This window comes from Carassius auratus, chromosome 7 (assembly GCF_003368295.1).
Source record: "Carassius auratus strain Wakin chromosome 7, ASM336829v1, whole genome shotgun sequence".
NCBI classification, from domain to species: Eukaryota; Metazoa; Chordata; class Actinopteri; order Cypriniformes; family Cyprinidae; genus Carassius; species Carassius auratus.
Window position 1 is genome coordinate 7275244 of NC_039249.1, and position 18615 is coordinate 7293858.

At 36.8% G+C, this 18615-nt stretch overlaps 3 protein-coding genes across 5 annotated transcripts in view; 1 reads left to right on the forward strand and 2 right to left on the reverse strand.

Moving 5' to 3' along the window:
- The window catches only part of poln (polymerase (DNA directed) nu), a 59614-nt gene extending 50270 nt beyond the window's left edge, over positions 1-9344 (reverse strand). For both annotated transcript variants that reach the window (XM_026266933.1, XM_026266932.1), the window contains exons 1-3: positions 8273-9344; positions 564-708; positions 269-350 (exon numbers count right to left, since the gene is read on the reverse strand). In XM_026266933.1, coding sequence (XP_026122718.1) covers positions 269-350; positions 564-678 — 197 coding nt within the window. In that variant the 5' untranslated portion in view covers positions 679-708; positions 8273-9344. The remainder of the gene's footprint in view (positions 1-268; positions 351-563; positions 709-8272) is intronic.
- haus3 (HAUS augmin-like complex, subunit 3) lies at positions 1030-8228 on the reverse strand. Of its 2 annotated transcripts, none has more exons than XM_026266935.1 (4): positions 6096-8228; positions 4944-5398; positions 4594-4831; positions 1030-1566 (listed from the first exon to the last, which is right to left on the reverse strand). In XM_026266935.1, the coding sequence occupies exons 1-4, from the start codon at positions 7071-7073 to the stop codon at positions 1351-1353; spliced, it is 1887 nt and encodes a 628-aa protein (XP_026122720.1). In that variant the 5' UTR covers positions 7074-8228; the 3' UTR covers positions 1030-1350. The 2 variants fall into 2 exon arrangements, with proteins under 2 accessions (XP_026122720.1, XP_026122719.1); XM_026266934.1 differs by having other exon boundaries at positions 4546-4831.
- Positions 9345-9877: 533 nt separating the features above from the next.
- ptgr1.2 (prostaglandin reductase 1, tandem duplicate 2) lies at positions 9878-17348 on the forward strand. The gene is made up of 11 exons (XM_026266937.1): positions 9878-9949; positions 10147-10206; positions 10419-10496; positions 14892-15048; positions 15129-15174; positions 15271-15330; positions 15828-16010; positions 16117-16390; positions 16471-16576; positions 16774-16892; positions 17037-17348. Exons 4-11 carry the CDS (start codon positions 14943-14945, stop codon positions 17145-17147), a joined length of 1005 nt encoding a protein of 334 aa, XP_026122722.1. The 5' UTR covers positions 9878-9949; positions 10147-10206; positions 10419-10496; positions 14892-14942; the 3' UTR covers positions 17148-17348.
- The last annotated feature ends 1267 nt before the right edge of the window (positions 17349-18615 follow it).

Below are 18615 nucleotides of genomic sequence, written 5' to 3' on the forward strand. Positions count from 1 at the left end.
ATTTCAGTTGCTGACCATCAGCATTGCATGAACAAACTAATTCACATTGGCTAAACTGTCTTTACTGAGAATAACTAAAATACTATTGAGAGAAATCAAAAGTCTTACTACAAGTTGCCTTTTTTTACGTTTTCTCAACTATATTTTACAGTGTACACAAAGTAATGTGTACTTTACATTATTGTTGACTTAATATATGCACAGCAAATATCTAAATAAAAACGGTTACTGTGATTACTGTAGATGCTGTATCAGTGGTATTACTCACCTGTTTTTCCCTGCAAACAAATCTTGATTTCTGTCATCTTTGCCCTGCTGCTGAGACAGTCCGAAACTTCTACCAGATAAACCTGTAATTTTTAATAGTTAAAGATTCCCTCAGACAAAAAAAAAACATTTAAACCATTTTTAACACCTGTTTGTGAACTAGTCTTTCTTAAAGTCACCCAGCCTAGGTCAAAAGTTTGAACTTGAGTGTTAATACCCAATATTATACAGCTTCCTGTTGGCCATAACTTGCCTCAAGTTAATAATATTGTTAGAATATTCTGTTTCTGACTCACTAGCTCTGCTTCTGTCTGTTCTGTGCACATACTGGACCCGGAGGGCTGCTATGACTCTCTGTGCTGCTGCAGAGAGAGGTGCTGTGTTCAGACTGCTGGAGAGGTAGCTTTCCATCTTTTGCTGCTCTTCTAGTCTGTCTTAACCCTGTAGACACACATTCAGAAAAACAGCAGTCCAATCTAAGTAGGTGCTAGATTCATATCTAACATCAAAGGGAACAAACATGCACATGCAACATAATTGGCTCTGGTCATACTCTTCCACAACACAATGTATGTGTGGAAAACCATTGTTCCCATGTCTGTCAGTCAACTCAGATCTATCAAATGATAATACACTTAGTCGCCTGGTGCTTTTCAAGTGGTCTTATTTAATGAGTTGAAAATTCTTAAATATATTGCGGCAAAGAATCAAACTGCATTCATAAAACATTTAAAACACTCACAAAAAAGATTTGCTGAAACATTGCGATAACAAATTGTTTATTTACAAAGATACAAGTTAATCACCAACAAACTATAAGTAATATATACAAGGTGAAGTACAACATTTGTTGAAAAATGCAAATTGACGTGAAATTGTATGTACTAAATACAAATATGACATGCCTAAAGAACATGAACGTTTAGCAGATATCAGAAGAAAAAAAAATTGTATATTAAACCTTCGGAGCTCCATAACAGAAGCAAAAATGGTCCATGTACTTATCTGCATATAACATTAATTATTTCTGAAGCAGGGACCCCTGTATTGTTGGCTGGAGTAGACAAAGTCTTTGTTCTGATTCTACATAACCCTTGCTTGAGCCTCTATATCTCTCACTGCTCTACTGAGCAGTCTTGGGTCCAGATGGAAATAAACATACAGTTCCCTCTCTCTCCTCAGGGTGGCACTGCGTTCAAGCCTCCCTCGTTTGGACTTCAAGTCCCCAACTATGTCCTGAAGAGATGTATACAAGGCCTTCTGCTTGACCTCCAACTCGTCAAGAACTATTGTGAGCTCCTAAACAGAGAGAGTGGGTGGAAAACAAATCAGACAGAGAGCAGGAGGTACCAAGTACAGAAGCAGGCAGAAAGTGTGACAGGCATAGTAAAAGTCAAAGAAGGGAAATGGCATGTACATGACAGTGTGTACAGTGTAAAATAGTTTGAAAGGGTGAGACAAAGAGCAAGGAGAAAGAAGGTTGGAGTTAAACAACTTTCAATTATCCCTGTTCTGCTTGATATGTTATGGAAATACACATAACCCAATCTACACATGAACTCCTTATTAAAGTGCCTCTGTTATGGGTTATGAAAGGTTGATATTTTGGTTTTGGAGTCCCCAACAACAGGTTTCCATTCATATGCATTTATTTTTACCTTATTTGTTTAAAAACTTTGCGTGACGCTAATCTGTGGTGATTGGTCCGATTGGCCTCAATTTCATTTCATCATGAGCCTGTTATGCAGGGATCCTCAAATATGGCCCACAAGATCCACTTTCCTGTAGAGCTTAGCTGTAATTCTAATCAGACAAACCTGAACATGCTAATCAATGTCTTCAGGATCATTAGAAATCACAGGTAGGTAAGTTTGATCAGGGTTGGAGCTAAACTCTGCAGCGCATTGGTCTTCCATGGCAAGATTTGAGGAATCCTGCTGTAATGCTCGATAAAAATTAAGTCTATTGATTCATATTGTGCTCTATCGTTTATTTCGTGGTGCTGCAAAGTACAGTTTACGGCAATATGTTTTCATTATTAGAATGACGGCATTCTTACATGCATTACACAGGGATGCAGGCAAGACGCGTGAATAACAGCATGTGCAAGCTCACGTCACGTTGCTGTTCGTGTGGTCATGAAAACTTTAGGCTGTTGAAACACAAACAACAGAGCTATATGCGCGCGCTGTCTCAGTTTCTTGTGAAGCTCGTGAGCATTTTTGCCGCTTTATTGGCTTTAAACGATTGCATAAACAGTTACATGCGTCCAAATGCAAGTATCCTCTTGAACACAGTAATTTAGGTCTTAAGGTAATGTAAACAAAGCTCATATGTAACAGTATATTAGATCTGTACTTCAGTCTTAAAGGGGAAGCCATCCAATATTCGTCCTGTCTGCCATTCATGAAAATCTGTCGCTGCTATTGACTAAATCACTTTTGTAACTAGAATATAGTTAGAATATAGAAGAAGAAAATAAATGATGCTAATGATTATGCATATATATATATATATATATATATATATATATATATATATATATATATATAAAACTTACACAGTGAAGACCAATTGATTTACACAATGTATGTCTTGTAGTTTTTGTCCTATTGCTTGTAATTAGTTTCTTGTTCTTATTTCATCACTGACTGTTTGTGTATCTCCAGTGAGGTTGTTTTTTTGTATTAGTTTGATATTGACATTGGTGACAAGGATTATGAAAATTCTATGGTATCAAATCTTAATAATATATAAAAAAAAACTTATTAAAAGAAAAAATAACTATATTAAGATATACATCGTTATCGAGATATAAAATTTATCATATGATCTAAGATTTTTGTCAGATCACCCACCCCTAGTAGGCAATATACAAGATATGACTTTGGGATTCGTTTTAAATGTAACTTGTTCCAATGATTCAAATGCGATGCTTTCAGATTTAAAACTTTGCAGGATGTTTTCATTCATTTAGAGGGGTTTTACACACTACATGAAGGGCAATTTTCAAAAATCCATAATAGGGGCACTTTAACACTGAACGCTTACTTCAGTGGTTCTCAAACCGCTCTATGATGTACACCCAGCACTGCATGTTTTGTATGTCTCCCTATATTGGACACAGCCAGTTCAGGTCTTGCAGTCTCCACTAATGAGGTGATGAGTTGAATCAGGTGTGACAGATGAGGGAGACACACAAAATGTGCAGGGCAGGGGGTACTCCAGGGCAGGTTTGAGAACCACTGGCTTGGGAAGAAGAGTAAAATATTAGGCATTAAAATGTATTATATCATTTTTTTAAATGTCATTCCAGCTGCTATATCTATTTTTATGGCAAATCCAGGGTAAAATATAAGAATAGATCAAACTAAAAAGTAAATGTTTTAGATCCATTTTTAATGCAACTTTTTCAGGAGTAACTTTAAGGGGAAAAAAAGCTTTAAGGGTGTCTTCAGAGAACTAGAAATATCACAGTTCAATAAATTGTGTTTCAACATAGAGTGAGGTGCTGCAGTAATACAAAAGAAAACACAAGCCATAGACAATTTTAAACCTTTTCACTAAGAATGAAAACACAAAAGGGCCAGATATACTAAGAGCTCAAATCAGTGCAAACTCTCTTTTGATATCCAAAAAAAAAATAATTAATAATAATACTGTCAGTATGTACTAAAGGATTGAAAAATCCTTTTTTTTTTTTTTTGTGGCTAACCTTGTTGCAGTTGTAGAAGTTTACCCTTCAGGTGCAAAATGTATTGGAGAAGAGCAATTAAATTAATAGGGGTTTGCAGTACTACCTTAACATTTTTTCATTAACACCCAAAAAAGCATGTCTTAATCATTAATCATTACGCTCCTGAATTGTTAGTGGATTGCCTGCATCTGATTATCACTGGCTCTGCTTGTTTGTGACCCTGTGCTAATTTGAGCTACTCTTAGTAAATTGTATTGTTCATTATGGATATGAGCATGCTGTATTTGAAAATTTTCTGTAGATCATCTGCAAAACTTTTCACTCCCATCTGTGCTGTTAAGGGCTTGCAGTCTCACGCTAATTTGCCCTGTTTAGTAAATCTGGCCCATATAATCTTAAAACAGCAGTGAATAAAATCACCAAAAACCCCACCACCAAACAATTACGATCAGCCACTAAGAGGTGCATGCATTTTATAAGTCATAAATTTGATGATAAATTTGCTCACGGTTCTTGGGATTCACAAAGGATGATGTTGAAAATGGCAGTGAGATTGAGAAGAAAAGAACAGAAAGACATACCTGTGCATGAGGGCAGAACTCCAGTGCAGGTGTGGCTGTAGCACATACCTGCGGCCTCAGAAGAGGCTGCACAATGTCCGAGTATGCCACTTGGTCGAGTGCATCTCGGTCACTTTCTAAACGAGCTCCAGTATAGGCTTGCTCTCGTCTGGCCCCATCCAAAGCCTCTTGTACAGTGACCAAATCCTCCTGTAGTTTAAATGCTGCTGTTTCCAGTCTACTGTAGGTTTGGAATGGATCCTCTTTCTCCACGGGGGCCTTACCCAACTCAAGCATCTGCAGGAGCCTGAGGGATGAACATATAGAACACATAGATATAGATGAAGATGAAGATATAGTCTTACGAACCCAAGCTGCATTACATAGTACAAAACTTCTCCCCATTCACGGTGGGTTACCTGCTAAAGGCTGAGTCCTTGGAGGTGATGACCTGTTGTTTAGCATTAGAACCAAGGTAAGGGACTTGAGTTAAGTGAGGTTGTGTCAGAATGTTTTCTCTCTGAGCAGCAGCTTCTGCTGCCCCCTCCAGGCTCTTCAGTATTTCATCAAGCTGTTTCATCACCCTCTTCCCCATAAGGAGTTCTGCATCCTGGGCCAGACGCACAAGTTCAAAGAAGGCCTTTTGACGAAGAAGTTGGTCGCGAACTTCAGTCTGCCTGGAGGTGTAGTAATTTTGTCTGGCTAACTGAAGAGCGAGGTCACCACGCACCACAGGGATATTAAGGAGGCGGGCACAGTCTCGTAATGCAGATCGGACTGGGTCTAACAGAAGGGACTGAATCTCAGACTGAACTGAAAGGATTTCAGAGTGCAGATCAGGTTCAAGTCTGCTTGCCTGTGAGTAGCACAAAGACTACGAGAGGAAGGGAATGAAAATGAGACACATTTAGAGGTTTACTCAATTCAAGGGATGAAATCTTTTTGCTTTGGCACATGTTAGAATAGAAAATTGTTAAAATGCTGTTTCACACATCTACAAATTTCCAGTAACATCACAGTGCTGATGAATAACTACAGATTAAAGATATTTTGCCATACCAGTAGAAGTTGACCTAGGTTGCAAATATGAACTGAGATTGAGATGATTTTAAATTGTTTATCATTTTATTACTGAACAAATTATTTTACTAAAAATCTATGTACACTACTGTTACAAATTTGGGGGTTTGCAAGATTTAATTTTTTTGAAAGTTTGTTATGCTGATTTATTTTATCAAAATACAGTGAACAGTAATATGAATTATTATATTGTAAAAGTTTAATATATTTTAAAATGTATTTTTACTGTAAAAGAATTAGAAAAAGAAGCATTTGAATTAGAAATTAGCTTTAACAAAGTATGTCTTAATGCAACTTTGATAAAAAAAATAAAATTATTAATACATTTCTTTAAAAAAAAATGTAGAATGCAGAATGTAATTACATAATTGTCATAAATATTAACCATGTTAATAAGAAACAAACAATAATGTTACACTTAAAATGTTCTATGGCACTGTATAGACATTTATAAACCAATCATGGAAACTGTAATTTTGTTTATTATTCACCTCTGTGCTGCTGTTTAGTTGCTGGATGAGCCACTCTTTTGCTGCTTTATCGCCATGCTCCTTTGCCCTCTCTTTTACCAGCTGGTATTGGGCCACTATATATGCCCACTGCAGTTGTGCCATCTCCTTCTTCCTGAGCTCCACTAGTCCCTCATCCTCTTTTTCCTCATTCTCACTGCAACAGCTCAGATTGGTCAGCTGGCAGTGATTGGATGTGGAGGTCTCCATCATGTCTGAGATGCCCTGAAAGAACTGACGCTGAGTGTAGGAAGTCAATACTTTGGTGAATTGCTCCTGTTGCTGGAGGAAAGGCTCTAGAGGCAACTGGGAGAGGAGCACTGGGGTCCTTGGTTGAGGAACTAATTGTGGAGCAGCTCCATCTTCACTCCTTACAGAATAAGTGTCGGTTTGGAAAAATCCAGCCAGTTTGGTCGTCTCCTTTGACAGGTTCTCCCCAGCTGAATTTGTGTATGCATTTTCAGCTGCCAAGGCAGAGTTGGCATCTTTTACTCTATTCCCTCCTTCCTGCAGCAATGCTTGGGATGCAGAGGAGTTCGCACCCCAGTTGGTAGCCAGCATCTGCAGCTTATTGAGTCTGCGTTGTTTTAGCTGCTTCTCTTTGCAGAGAGCTTGAAGTTCTGTCTCGAGACCCTCAATTGTTACATTTCCCTCTCCACTCAGCGTAGCACTGCTCCGTGACACTGCACCTCCATCTACAGGCAAACAGGTTTTAAGCAGCTCACCCAGTGTCGCCTCATCCAAGATGGGCTTACCGGACTCCTGGAGTGCCTTGTATGCTTGCAATTCTTCTGGCGTTACAACATTGCTGCGGTTCAGTCGGTTGCAGACAACACTTAAAAGGTGTAGGTTATCTGGTGCTGTTTCAAATAACCAGTCAAACTCAGAACCTTTCAGCACAGACGCCCGTGGGTAACCCAATCGTGACAACGCCTCAACAAATTGAGCTCCATCCAGCATGACTGCTTATGTCAACTTGACTTTCACGTCAGAGATATTCCCTTATCCTAAGGCAGATGGTCAAAAGACATTTTAGCGAGCCCGAATTATGTATTTACGAAGAGAAGGCCCAACTGAGGTGAATGCTGCATATAACTGTACTGTGTGCAAATTGGAACACAAACACATATGATACTACCATTCAAAAGTTTGTCACACCCTTCAGAAACCACTCAAAATATAATCTTACAGACCCATAACTGAACTTACACACTCACATTCATTTAGATACCTATTTAAATGAGGATTTCTATTGTTTCTAAGGCTTATTATAAATAACTCTACATAAATATCATTTTTATATTTTTTACATTCAAAACCGAATATGAACTATTGAAATTGAGTATTTGTATGGTCTCATAACACCTGTAATGGCCTGTATAAGCTATATTCAAAGACCAAACAACTATAATTAGCTGTGGCAGAATTCAAAGTTTAACAACTTCAGGTAACATTAAACAGATTCTTATTGGTTACAAATAAACAGGTTGCTTTGCTCTGTTTGTTCATCTAAGTTTCACCAGTCAATTTAAAAAGCTAAGAAACAGGTACAATTATTTTTACTTTTACTTGTGCATGTTCTTAGTTAGATACTTCCAGTTGGGTAACATTTTGACACAGTATAGCCAAGTAGACACACACATTCGTCTGCTACAGTTGGAAGTGACTAATTGACCGATGACCAGCTAACTTACTAACGTTATTTACTTCGTTGTGGTTATTTATCCGTGAAAAACGGCTAACAGGTTTGTAAAAAGCAGTCGTCACGAACGTCTGTAAACAACGTAACATACTAACTGATAGCAAAACACACGTAAATATTGAGATATTCAAAACTGAATTATATTCAAGAAAAAAAATTACTGTAGGAGACCAATCAGCAGTCAAGAGTTTCAGAGAGTCAGTCATGACCAATACCTCAAAGACAGCTAAACTCAAAGTGGCCTTAACTGCAAGTGTGTACGTTGCCGTGAGTATTTTGAATTTCAAGAGTCGTTAAAACTAGTTAACATTAACGTAACGTTACTTGTTAAACGTTTGCATTTAGCTACATTAGCTTGCTTTACTGGTTAGCTAAGTACAAACAATACATTTGCCATTTGCCATTTGCCAGATTTTTACATATATTTCACAAAGCAGTGTATCATAAATGTCCCTACCTTGAAAAACAGAACCCTTTTGATGAGAGTAGTCTGTCTCGCGCGCCACTTCCGAAATGCCCGCGCTTGCTGTCGTCACGTGACGTAGGTGGTTCCTCGACAAATAAATTATTTCAAAAGCCTGTTTTTTTACTTAGAAGATGGAATAATTTTATAATGCGTTTTAAAACGGTATACAAATACATGAATTTGACTTTAAGAAGAAGGAGATTAAGAAGCGTCGTCACTGAAGATGATTGACTAATCTGGTGTGCCAATCAGATGGATACAAAATGTCACCTGATTAAGATTGTAGGCGGGTGTTCTGAAATACGTTTTCTGCGTATTGGCGGAGCATACATGAATATTAATGAGTTTTCTGTTTCGCGATAAATCGAAAATATTAGTGCGTTGTCACTGAAACACTAGATTTTCAAGATTATCTGAGTAGGTAGGCGATTCTCCAAGTAAATAAGCATACAACTATTACGCATTTTATTATATTCTTATTTTACCTTGAGAGTCCCTAAAATGTGTCGTTTGTTAAACATGTATAACTTGACAAAATTCAAGTCTCCCCTATTAGAAGTGCTTCTGCAAACTAGGAAAAAATTACAGGCAAAAGTGCAAGTAGCAAACTGATGAAATGAAACAGATGTATTAATTACAAACAAACAGCTTCTCTACATGAACGAGACAGAGGAGTACTTGACATGAACTGCGATTTGGTTGTAGGCTGTCATGCACTTCCATGTGACAACTTTAAAAAAATAAATAAATTAAAAAGTTAGGCTACTTCCTATGAGTCTTCACATTGCTCCTTATTTCTTACCTTACAGTCTTACAATACAGTGAGCAAGTTTTATTGTGCCACCATAAGCAACACTCAACGATATACTTCTCAAATTACATACTTTTAATAGCAAACCAAAGGAATATAAGAAACTATTTGCAGCTTTTGTCCCATCTACTTGTTACGTATTCTAATAGGTTACCTCTGGCAAATCAGTGAGACTTAGGTCACTGCAGAGCAAAAGTGGGCGTTTATCACCATGTGGGTGTTTTGAAACTGCTGGGTGTTTCTGAACCATGCAATCTAAATGATCCTCCTTACCCAACCCCATCCCTAAACCTAACGTCACTTTTACATCAACTAATCAGGTATCATGGTGTAAAAACACCTTGATCTCGTAACTCCCATTACTTTCCTGCAGAGACCTATACTTGAAATCAGTGGCTGTAATCGTTGAATAAACATATAACACAGGAAATAACATTTTGTGCACAAACGAACAATTATATTCTAAGCTTGCTTAACATGCTCGAAGCAGAATCGTAACATTGTTGAAAAGTTTTTGTGATCCGGTGAAAACGCACTAATATTTTCGCTTTAACACGAAACAGGAAACTCATAAATATTCATGTTTACTGACACCCCAAATATCCCCTACACCGAATATTTCAGAACAATGGCCTAATCAGTTCTCTACTGTGTGCACAACAGAGAATATATTAGAGAATCAGACACCGACTTTGAGCTGAAACTAGAGCAGCTCTCTGAGCCCAAAGGTGGAGTTTTGTGATTCTCAGATTTCATATTTTTCCCATATTTGCTCTATTGCATACCAAGGGAGTTTATTCTTGTTCTTCAAAGGTTCTTCTAGAGGCAGTGTTCCTTAGTATTGACCCTTACATGCGGTGAGTGAAGCTGTAATGTTAGTTAACAGGTGCATTAACATTTGTATTTTAGGTTCTTTTGACATAAAGTGAAGTCATACTGATCCTGCGTTTGAAAATGATTCCTTGTTTGGTTTGTTGTGAATTATTTGATGCATTCATTTCCCCAAATATACTAGTCCTAGGTTTTTATTTTTTATCTATTTAATTTCTTCTAGACCATTCAGCCGTGTTCGACTGAAAGCAGGAGATGTGATGATCGGAACTCAAGTTGCCAAGTAAGAGAAATAATAATCATTGTGTCCCATAACATCTGCAGCTGAGCTGACTGACTTTAATCTGTTCAGATTCTTTCCTCAACATTTTAAGAGAAACCATGACTTTTTTGATAAAAGTAAAATGCAAAATTTTCAACAATTTGGTCATCATTACAAAAGAAAACCATCTGTGACACATTAACAGTCAATGACCATAATTGTGTAATAAACAGCAATATCACCAGAGTCTTGGATGCCTGGCCTCAGGATTTCTCCTCCTCCCATGCCCTTGGAGCCGTTGGCTTACCATGGTAAAACTCACTGCTTCTTTCATACCCCCAATTGTTTCTTTTCCAGATGGTTTTAGAAGGTAGGTCAAATGCTTAATCGACTGCGATATAGTCATTTTCTGATATTTCTTTTAAACACATCAAAGATCATCCCAGATGTTGTGAGTCGATATGGCTTGAGTTCTGGGAAAAATAGGCGTGTATTGTAAATCACTTACGGCTTTACGCAACAAACATTTGTTGCACACATGTTCTCTGCTTTGTGAGATTTGTTTTGGATTGCTTTTAAACATCTCAGAAAGGTCAGCTTGTATCAAAAAATGGAAAAAAAAAACTCCCTTTTCAGCTAAGATAATTTACTTGGCCTTCTTTTATTTGAGGCACCACACATAAACTTTATATGATAAAATGATACATCAGTTTATAATAAATAACATTAACTGTTTTGGAGGAGATCTGTGCCTTCAAATCAGGAGAAACCTTACTGGTGAATGCAGCTGCAGCGGCTTTTGGTTCTGTAGGGGGTCAAATTGCCAAACTACAAGTTTGCAAAGTTGTGGGTTCAGCAGGAAGTGATGAAAAGGTGGCCTACCTAAAAGAGCTGGGCTTTGATGTGCTACAGTATTACACAGATGAAGGCATTTGGGGAGTATTGCTGTATGTGGAGGAAATCACTATACAGTATTGTTCAAAATAATAGCAGTACAATGTGACTAACCAGAATAATCAAGGTTTTTCGTATATTTTTTTATTTCTACGTGGCAAACAAGTTACCAGTAGGTTCAGTAGATTCTCAGAAAACAAATGAGACCCAGCATTCATGATATGCACGCTCTTAAGGCTGTGCAATTGGGCAATTAGTTGAATTAGTTGAAAGGGGTGTGTTCAAAAAAATAGCAGTGTGGCATTCAATCACTGAGGTCATCAATTTTGTGAAGAAACAGGTGTGAATCAGGTGGCCCCTATTTAAGGATGAAGCCAACACTTGTTGAACATGCATTTGAAAGCTGAGGAAAATGGGTCGTTCAAGACATTGTTCAGAAGAACAGCGTACTTTGATTAAAAAGTTGATTAGAGAGGGGAAAACCTATAAAGAGGTTCAAAAAATGATAGGCTGTTCAGCTAAAATGATCTCCAATGCCTTAAAATGGAGAGCAAAACCAGAGAGACGTGGAAGAAAACGGAAGACAACCATCAAAATGGATAGAAGAATAACCAGAATGGCAAAGGCTCAGCCAATGATCACCTCCAGGATGATCAAAGACAGTCTGGAGTTACCTGTAAGTACTGTGACAGTTAGAAGACGTCTGTGTGAAGCTAGTCTATTTTCAAGAATCCCCCGCAAAGTCCCTCTGTTAAAAAAAAAGGCATGTGCAGAAGAGGTTACAATTTGCCAAAGAACACATCAACTGGCCTAAAGAGAAATGGAGGAACATTTTGTGGACTGATGAGAGTAAAATTGTTCTTTTTGGGTCCAAGGGCCACAGGCAGTTTGTGAGACGACCCCCAAACTCTGAATTCAAGCCACAGTACACAGTGAAGACAGTGAAGCATGGAGGTGCAAGCATCATGATATGGGCATGTTTCTCCTACTATGGTGTTGGGCCTATTCATCGCATACCAGGGATCATGGATCAGTTTGCATATGTTAAAATACTTGAAGAGGTCATGTTGCCCTATGCTGAAGAGGACATGCCCTTGAAATGGTTGTTTCAACAAGACAATGACCCAAAACACACTAGTAAACGGGCAAAGTCTTGGTTCCAAACCAACAAAATTAATGTTATGGAGTGGCCAGCCCAATCTCCAGACCTTAATCCAATTGAGAACTTGTGGGGTGATATCAAAAATGCTGTTTCTGAAGCAAAACCAAGAAATGTGAATGAATTGTGGAATGTTGTTAAAGAATCATGGAGTGGAATAACAGCTGAGAGGTGCCACAAGTTGGTTGACTCCATGCCACACAGATGTCAAGCAGTTTTAAAAAACTGTGGTCATACAACTAAATATTAGTTTAGTGATTCACAGGATTGCTAAATCCCAGAAAAAAAAAAAAATGTTTGTACAAAATAGTTTTGAGTTTGTACAGTCAAAGGTAGACACTGCTATTTTTTTGAACACACCCCTTTCAACTAATTGCCCAATTGCACAGCCTTAAGAGCGTGCATATCATGAATGCTGGGTCTTGTTTTCTGACAATCTACTGAACCTACTGGTAACTTGTTTGCCACGTAGCAATAAAAAATATACTAAAAACCTTGATTATTCTGGTTAGTCACATTGTACTGCTATTATTTTGAACAATACTGTATAATGACACCAGTCCACAAACAGGTTTGGTTAACCGACATTTACATTTAGTCATTTAGCTGACGCCTTCATCCAAGTAACTCTCATGTGATTCTCGTTTTAACCAGTTGTGTCTGTTCTGAATAACCTTTACGCTAATAGAATCAATATATCAATATTATACAATACCTTTGTATAAACAACACAAAAGCTGTTTAGTCATCATTAGTGAAACATAAAAGTAGATTTGAAGAATTGGGGAGAAGTAGACTTTTGTCCATTTGCTGCAGTGATGATGTGTATTTGTCTTTTTTAGGTCCTTGTCCACACCTTTAGATGATTTTTAAGCAGTTGAAAATGGAAGGTTTCTTGGTAGGCAGGTGGGAACATAAAAATGAAGAGTCACTGAAGCGAACATTGACCTGGATGCTGCTAGTCTGGTTATTACTATACTATGCTTTATTTAAATACAATTGTACTTCTTCTCTGTAAGTATCATATATTAATAATGATGCCTATTCTCTTGATGCTGCGAGGAGAAAATACCGAAAAAGCCATTGTTAAAGTCTAATAACAAGTATTGCAGTGGTGTCCTTTATTTTGTTTTACAAATAAAGTCTCTTTTTTTGTACATTTGCAACATTCTCTAGGACAGATATGCACAAAACAAGAATAATATGATACTTGTTCTAATATTAGAAGCATAAAGGAGATATTGATCTCAAAAGATTAGGCCTATCAAGTCTGTTGCTCAGCATTATTCAGCATTTGTAAATCCTGTCATAAAAAAACCCAGCAGAATATGTTTAGTCATCATGAACTAAATGAACAATAGTGATAGCAGATAAATCATTAACTGTCTTTAGATGGTCTTTATAGTAAGACGGATGCAGACAGGCAAATAAAGTCGCTTTTTAGAGGTTTCTAACAAGACACGTTTTCTTTGAAAGTTATTTTGATATATAAATAAATAAATGCATGAGCTTAAAAATTAAAGTTAAAAATAATTTGGTATTTTTACTACCTGCACTGGGTGTTTGGTGGTAATGTACAATGACACAACAAAAATATCTGTCTGAAAACACTGACATCTTGTGGCTATTTATGAAGGAATCGTAGTTCATAGTGAATGTTCTTGAAGAGACCAACCGGGTCATCTTATGTGTGGGGCAAATAAAAGATTTATATATATCATTCATGACAAAATGTGTAGTAGCTTTTGTGTTGCATTGATTATGAATATGTTCAAATACATTTCAGAATAAAACATTTAATTTTAGTGGAATATGGAATAATGATTTTGATTTGGGTTTTGTCATACAGTATACAGTGACATTCAAAGTATATGCAATGTCATGGTTATGAGGTCATTTCAAAGTCATCCTGACTGTGCATTAGAAATTATTCTGATATTTAAATAGCAACAAATAAAAAAATAAAATACATTTTTATTCACCAACCATCAATGTTTATGTTTACCACTCACAGGGTGTATTCACACTAGGAAATTCCGCTAGTTCACTTAATTTGGTCCGGAACAAATACAACGTTGATTGTATTTATATATATATATATATATATATATATATATATATATATATATATATATATATATATATATATATATATATACCAGTAAACAAAAGTACTCGTGTGATAAGGTCGTCCATTCATTCGTTCATCCATTCAACCTTACCAGAGTTGGTTTGAAAGCGGACCGAGACCGGTACGATTTTTTGGTCTGCTGTATTCTCACTTTACTAAAAGATCTGCACCAAATTGAGCTCGATTCAAGCGAACCAAACAAGACAGTTGTGAATACTTTAATTCATAATGTTTCTATGTCTGTTCACAACAATCCTGAAATTTGATGTCAGGGTAACCTGGGGTGAAACCTCCTCGCCTAGAAGATTGTTTATAACATTAAGGACAAATGTTTTGTTACTTAATATTTAATTCAGATAATACAATTTAAATACTGAAAGTCCAAGGTAAACAATATTCAGCGTGCAGGTGTGAGGTTGTGTGTGTAAATCTGCAACGTCATTTATGTCAATAGAGATGTTTTATTATGTAAGAGTATTCATTGTCGTCACCGCAATAAAAGCAAGCTCTGTTCTCTCTCAGAACAAATTCCAGTTTGAAGAGCTCTGCCTGTGCAGCTTCTGACATACAATCATGGTTAAGGCAAAGACATGGATCCTTAAAAAACACTTTGAGGGCTTTCCTAAGGAAAGTAACTTTGAACTGAGAGAAGAAGCTCTGCCAGAGCTTCAAGATGGAGGTATGGCTAATTCATATATTAGTCTTTTTTGTATACCTTTGCTGTGCCTCGCAGATTTAACGTAATCATTTTTGCTTCAGACGTGCTTGTGGAGGCAGTCTATTTAAGTGTTGATCCATATATGAGGTAAAGTTGTCTCAGTCTTATTAGAATAACATCTCTATATTTGATGTAATGCTATGTGGTGTGTCTAGCCAATATTGCCTCCTGTTGTTTTTATAGATCTCTGAGTAAAATGTGGATAAAAGAGGGGGATGTACAATATGGGACTCAACTGGCAAAGTAAGGAATTATTTCTATGTATATTGTTGTATTTTGTATTAATGTTTAATATTGTTACATTATTTAACCCTTTTTGTTAGTCACACACTGTAGATTCATTTTACTTAGCAGAACATTTACAGAAACAAAAAGCATGCTCAGTAGTGAAAAGGGGAATAAATCTTATCCAAGTGATCATAGAATGCCAAATCAATTGAAATATTGTAATATGGTAGAAAATCAGAAAACTTCTAGGCAGTTGAATCTGTTGCTGAAGCGGTCCAGTTACTCACAAATTTGGTTTCCGTTTGCATCATCTGATGAAGACACTTCCACTTAAATGAGTGGAAAAACATCTTGAGCAACAGATGAACAGTAGAAAAATATTTTCTATGCATGTTTGTGCAATTACATTAGCAAGTTAAACCACAAAGTTGCATCTAAGTGAGGAAACAGGTCTTTTCATAACCAAATACATTTTACATCACTAAATAAATATCTTAATTCATGTCTGGCAGGGTAGTGAAGAGCAAGGACCCAGCATTTCCTGAGGGATGCTACGTGGTTGCTAATTGTGGGTGGAGGACACACACTGTAACCAAAGCAAAGGGTCCAGCCGGGCCCATCTTGACTCGGATAGTATCCGAATGGCCCAGTGATATTTCAATGTCCCTGGCTCTTGGTTCCTTGGGGATGCCTGGGTAATATAACCACGACTTTTAAAAATAATGGCAGTTACAATTCTTTTTTTTTTCTTTATATAAATATCAAGTATGTTTCCTAAATCCTGTCTCTTTTATCCTCTAGTTTAACTGCTCTGTATGGTCTGGAAGAGGTGTGTAAGGTACAGCCCGGTGAGACGATTCTGGTGAGCGCAGCAGCAGGTGCTGTAGGTGCGATGGTGGGGCAGATCTGCAAGATCAAAGGCTGCAAGGTTGTGGGCTCAGCAGGAGGTGATGACAAGGTGGCCTACCTAAAAGAGCTAGGCTTTGACCAGGCCTTCAACTACAAGACTGTCTCCTCACTGGAGGAAGCACTGAAGAACGCCTCACCTGAAGGATACGACTGCTACTTTGAGAATGTAATTTACTTTATATGTGTATTTTTGTCTAAAATACAGTTTGCTATTTGTTAACAAATCTTTTACTTCATGTTCTTTAGGTGGGAGGTCCCCTCTTTACCGCAGCACTCAAAAACATGAAGCCAAGAGGCCGTATCGCTGTTTGCGGTGCAATAGCCACTTACAATGACACAACACCACAGACGTGTACGTTTCATTTCTACTGAGTCCCTCCAATGGAAGAAAAAAATATATCAGATTTTAATATTAGAAGATATAAGAGGGGGAAAAGGGAAATAAACGCTTTTAAATTGTTACACTTTACAACCTCTAGAGGACAGTATAGGATATGAAAAATCTAAGCAATCTAACATTAAGCTATATTCAATTGTTTTGTCTCACAGGTCCTTATCCTCACCACGAAATAATTACACGACAGCTGAAGATAGAAGGATTTATGGTGGGATCTTGGCAACACAAAGATGAAGAATCTATCAAGAGGATGCTTAAATGGATGAAAGAGGTAAGCTGCTTTAGAAATGAATCATTCTGAACTTGATCGTTACACCCTTCATTAGATAATGGCCATTACACAGCATATAACAACAGCAGCCTGTGAATGAGACAGAGAACTGGTATGAAGACACATTGAATTGTTTTCCTGCAGGGCAAACTGAAGGTGAAGGAAGTGGTCACGGCTGGCTTTGAGAACATGCCAGCTGCCTTCATAAGGATGCTGAAGGGCGATGGACTAGGGAAGGCTATTGTTAGAGTCTGAGGCATGCTTAGAAATCCATCTGTTGTGTTTTTACATCAAATACAATATGACACATTTGGGTAACTTGAATATGTGTAGACAGAAAAGCTTAGTGTAGTCTGCTTGTGTCTAAAGGAGAACTAAATGAATCCCATACTTTCTCTTCATACTGTACTCTTTCACTCAGTATGTTTTTACAAATAAAACCAAATAACCCTCATATTTATGTTGTATGTGGTCATATCTTCCCATATCTTCCTTGTCTGATTAATAATGTTCGTTATTTGTCTTTTTTTCATTCTTATGGGTTCTAAAATAAAAAAAATTAATGTTAAAGGCAAAAAAAAAATGTATTGCTACTCCACAAACAAATCTTTTTTTTTTCATAGATTTTTTATTGTTGCAAATTGCATTTTTACATTTTATACCACCCCAACCACCCTATACAACCATACCCAGCCCCAACAAGTAATCCCCGATAAACACAATGGCATCTGGGAAGAGAAGAAAAAAACAATAATAACAATAATAATAATAATAATAATAATAATAATAATAAAAATAATAAAAATAAAATAATAATACATTAATATATACATATACATACATACACACACATACACGTACATATAACAATTAAGAAACAAATTAATAATAAAATAAGGGTTATATACCTACACTCAATCTACATCTAAGATTTGTAGATCAAATCTTTGAGCCAAACTGAAATAAAGGGGGGTTGAGGATAACAGTATTATGTGCCTAGCAAGAAGAGATGCAAAAGCTATGACATCAGCCTGTCTCTGGCTTGAAGGCTGACACCGAGAAGGAACAACAAAGATTGCAATCAAAGGGCAAACAATTAACTCGACCCCTAGGACATCGGAAAATATTTTAAAGAAAGAATTCCAAAAGTTTTGCAACTTGGGACAAAAGGCAAACATATGACTAAGATTGCATGGTGAAAGTTTACATTTATCACACAACTTGTCTTGAAGATAGTGAAGTAGACACAAAATCGCAGTAAAACATGTTTGTTCATGAGCAAACATCTTCAGTTAAATTTGTGTCTAGCAAAAAATAATGTAAATTGAATGTTTAACAAAAAGGTAAGGTACATTAACATTGAGTAAAAAATAAGTTGATTGCATTTTACAGCCACTAGGACAGGGTTAAACAACAACTGGACATGAATTCAAGGGAATGTTTTATTAGGGATTGTGTCTATAAATTAGTTATTAATTACAGAAGTGTGCTTTCAAGATGAAGATATTAAAATAGGATATCTTAAGGCTTGGCTTGTTCAACGCTGAAAATACAAAAGCAGAAGATCTGACGGTTTGAGTATAACTTTGTATAACTTTGGTTTCATTACCTTAGCTATTCGCCCATAGGTAAGATTAGTGATTGGTGATAGTTTTCAGAACATGTCAGCTGCTTTCCTACATACAGTTTTCTTCTGTGATAACTCATTTTGTAATGTCTAAAA

What these genes read in the sequence shown, in the direction of transcription:
- ptgr1.2 (XM_026266937.1), top strand. Translation starts at nt 14,943, where the DNA reads ATGGTTAAGGCAAAGACATGGATCCTTAAAAAACACTTTGAGGGCTTT. An exon ending in GGTTCCTTGGGGATGCCTGG is followed by an intron (nt 16,011 to 16,116) that starts GTAATATAACCA and finishes TTTATCCTCTAG; the next exon opens with TTTAACTGCTCTGTATGGTC. An exon ending in TGACACAACACCACAGACGT is followed by an intron (nt 16,577 to 16,773) that starts GTACGTTTCATT and finishes TTTGTCTCACAG; the next exon opens with GTCCTTATCCTCACCACGAA.
- haus3 (XM_026266934.1), bottom strand. Translation starts at nt 7,073, where the DNA reads ATGCTGGATGGAGCTCAATTTGTTGAGGCGTTGTCACGATTGGGTTAC. An exon ending in AACTAAACAGCAGCACAGAG is followed by an intron (nt 5,399 to 6,095) that starts GTGAATAATAAA and finishes TTCCTCTCGTAG; the next exon opens with TCTTTGTGCTACTCACAGGC. An exon ending in AAGGACTCAGCCTTTAGCAG is followed by an intron (nt 4,832 to 4,943) that starts GTAACCCACCGT and finishes TTCATCCCTCAG; the next exon opens with GCTCCTGCAGATGCTTGAGT.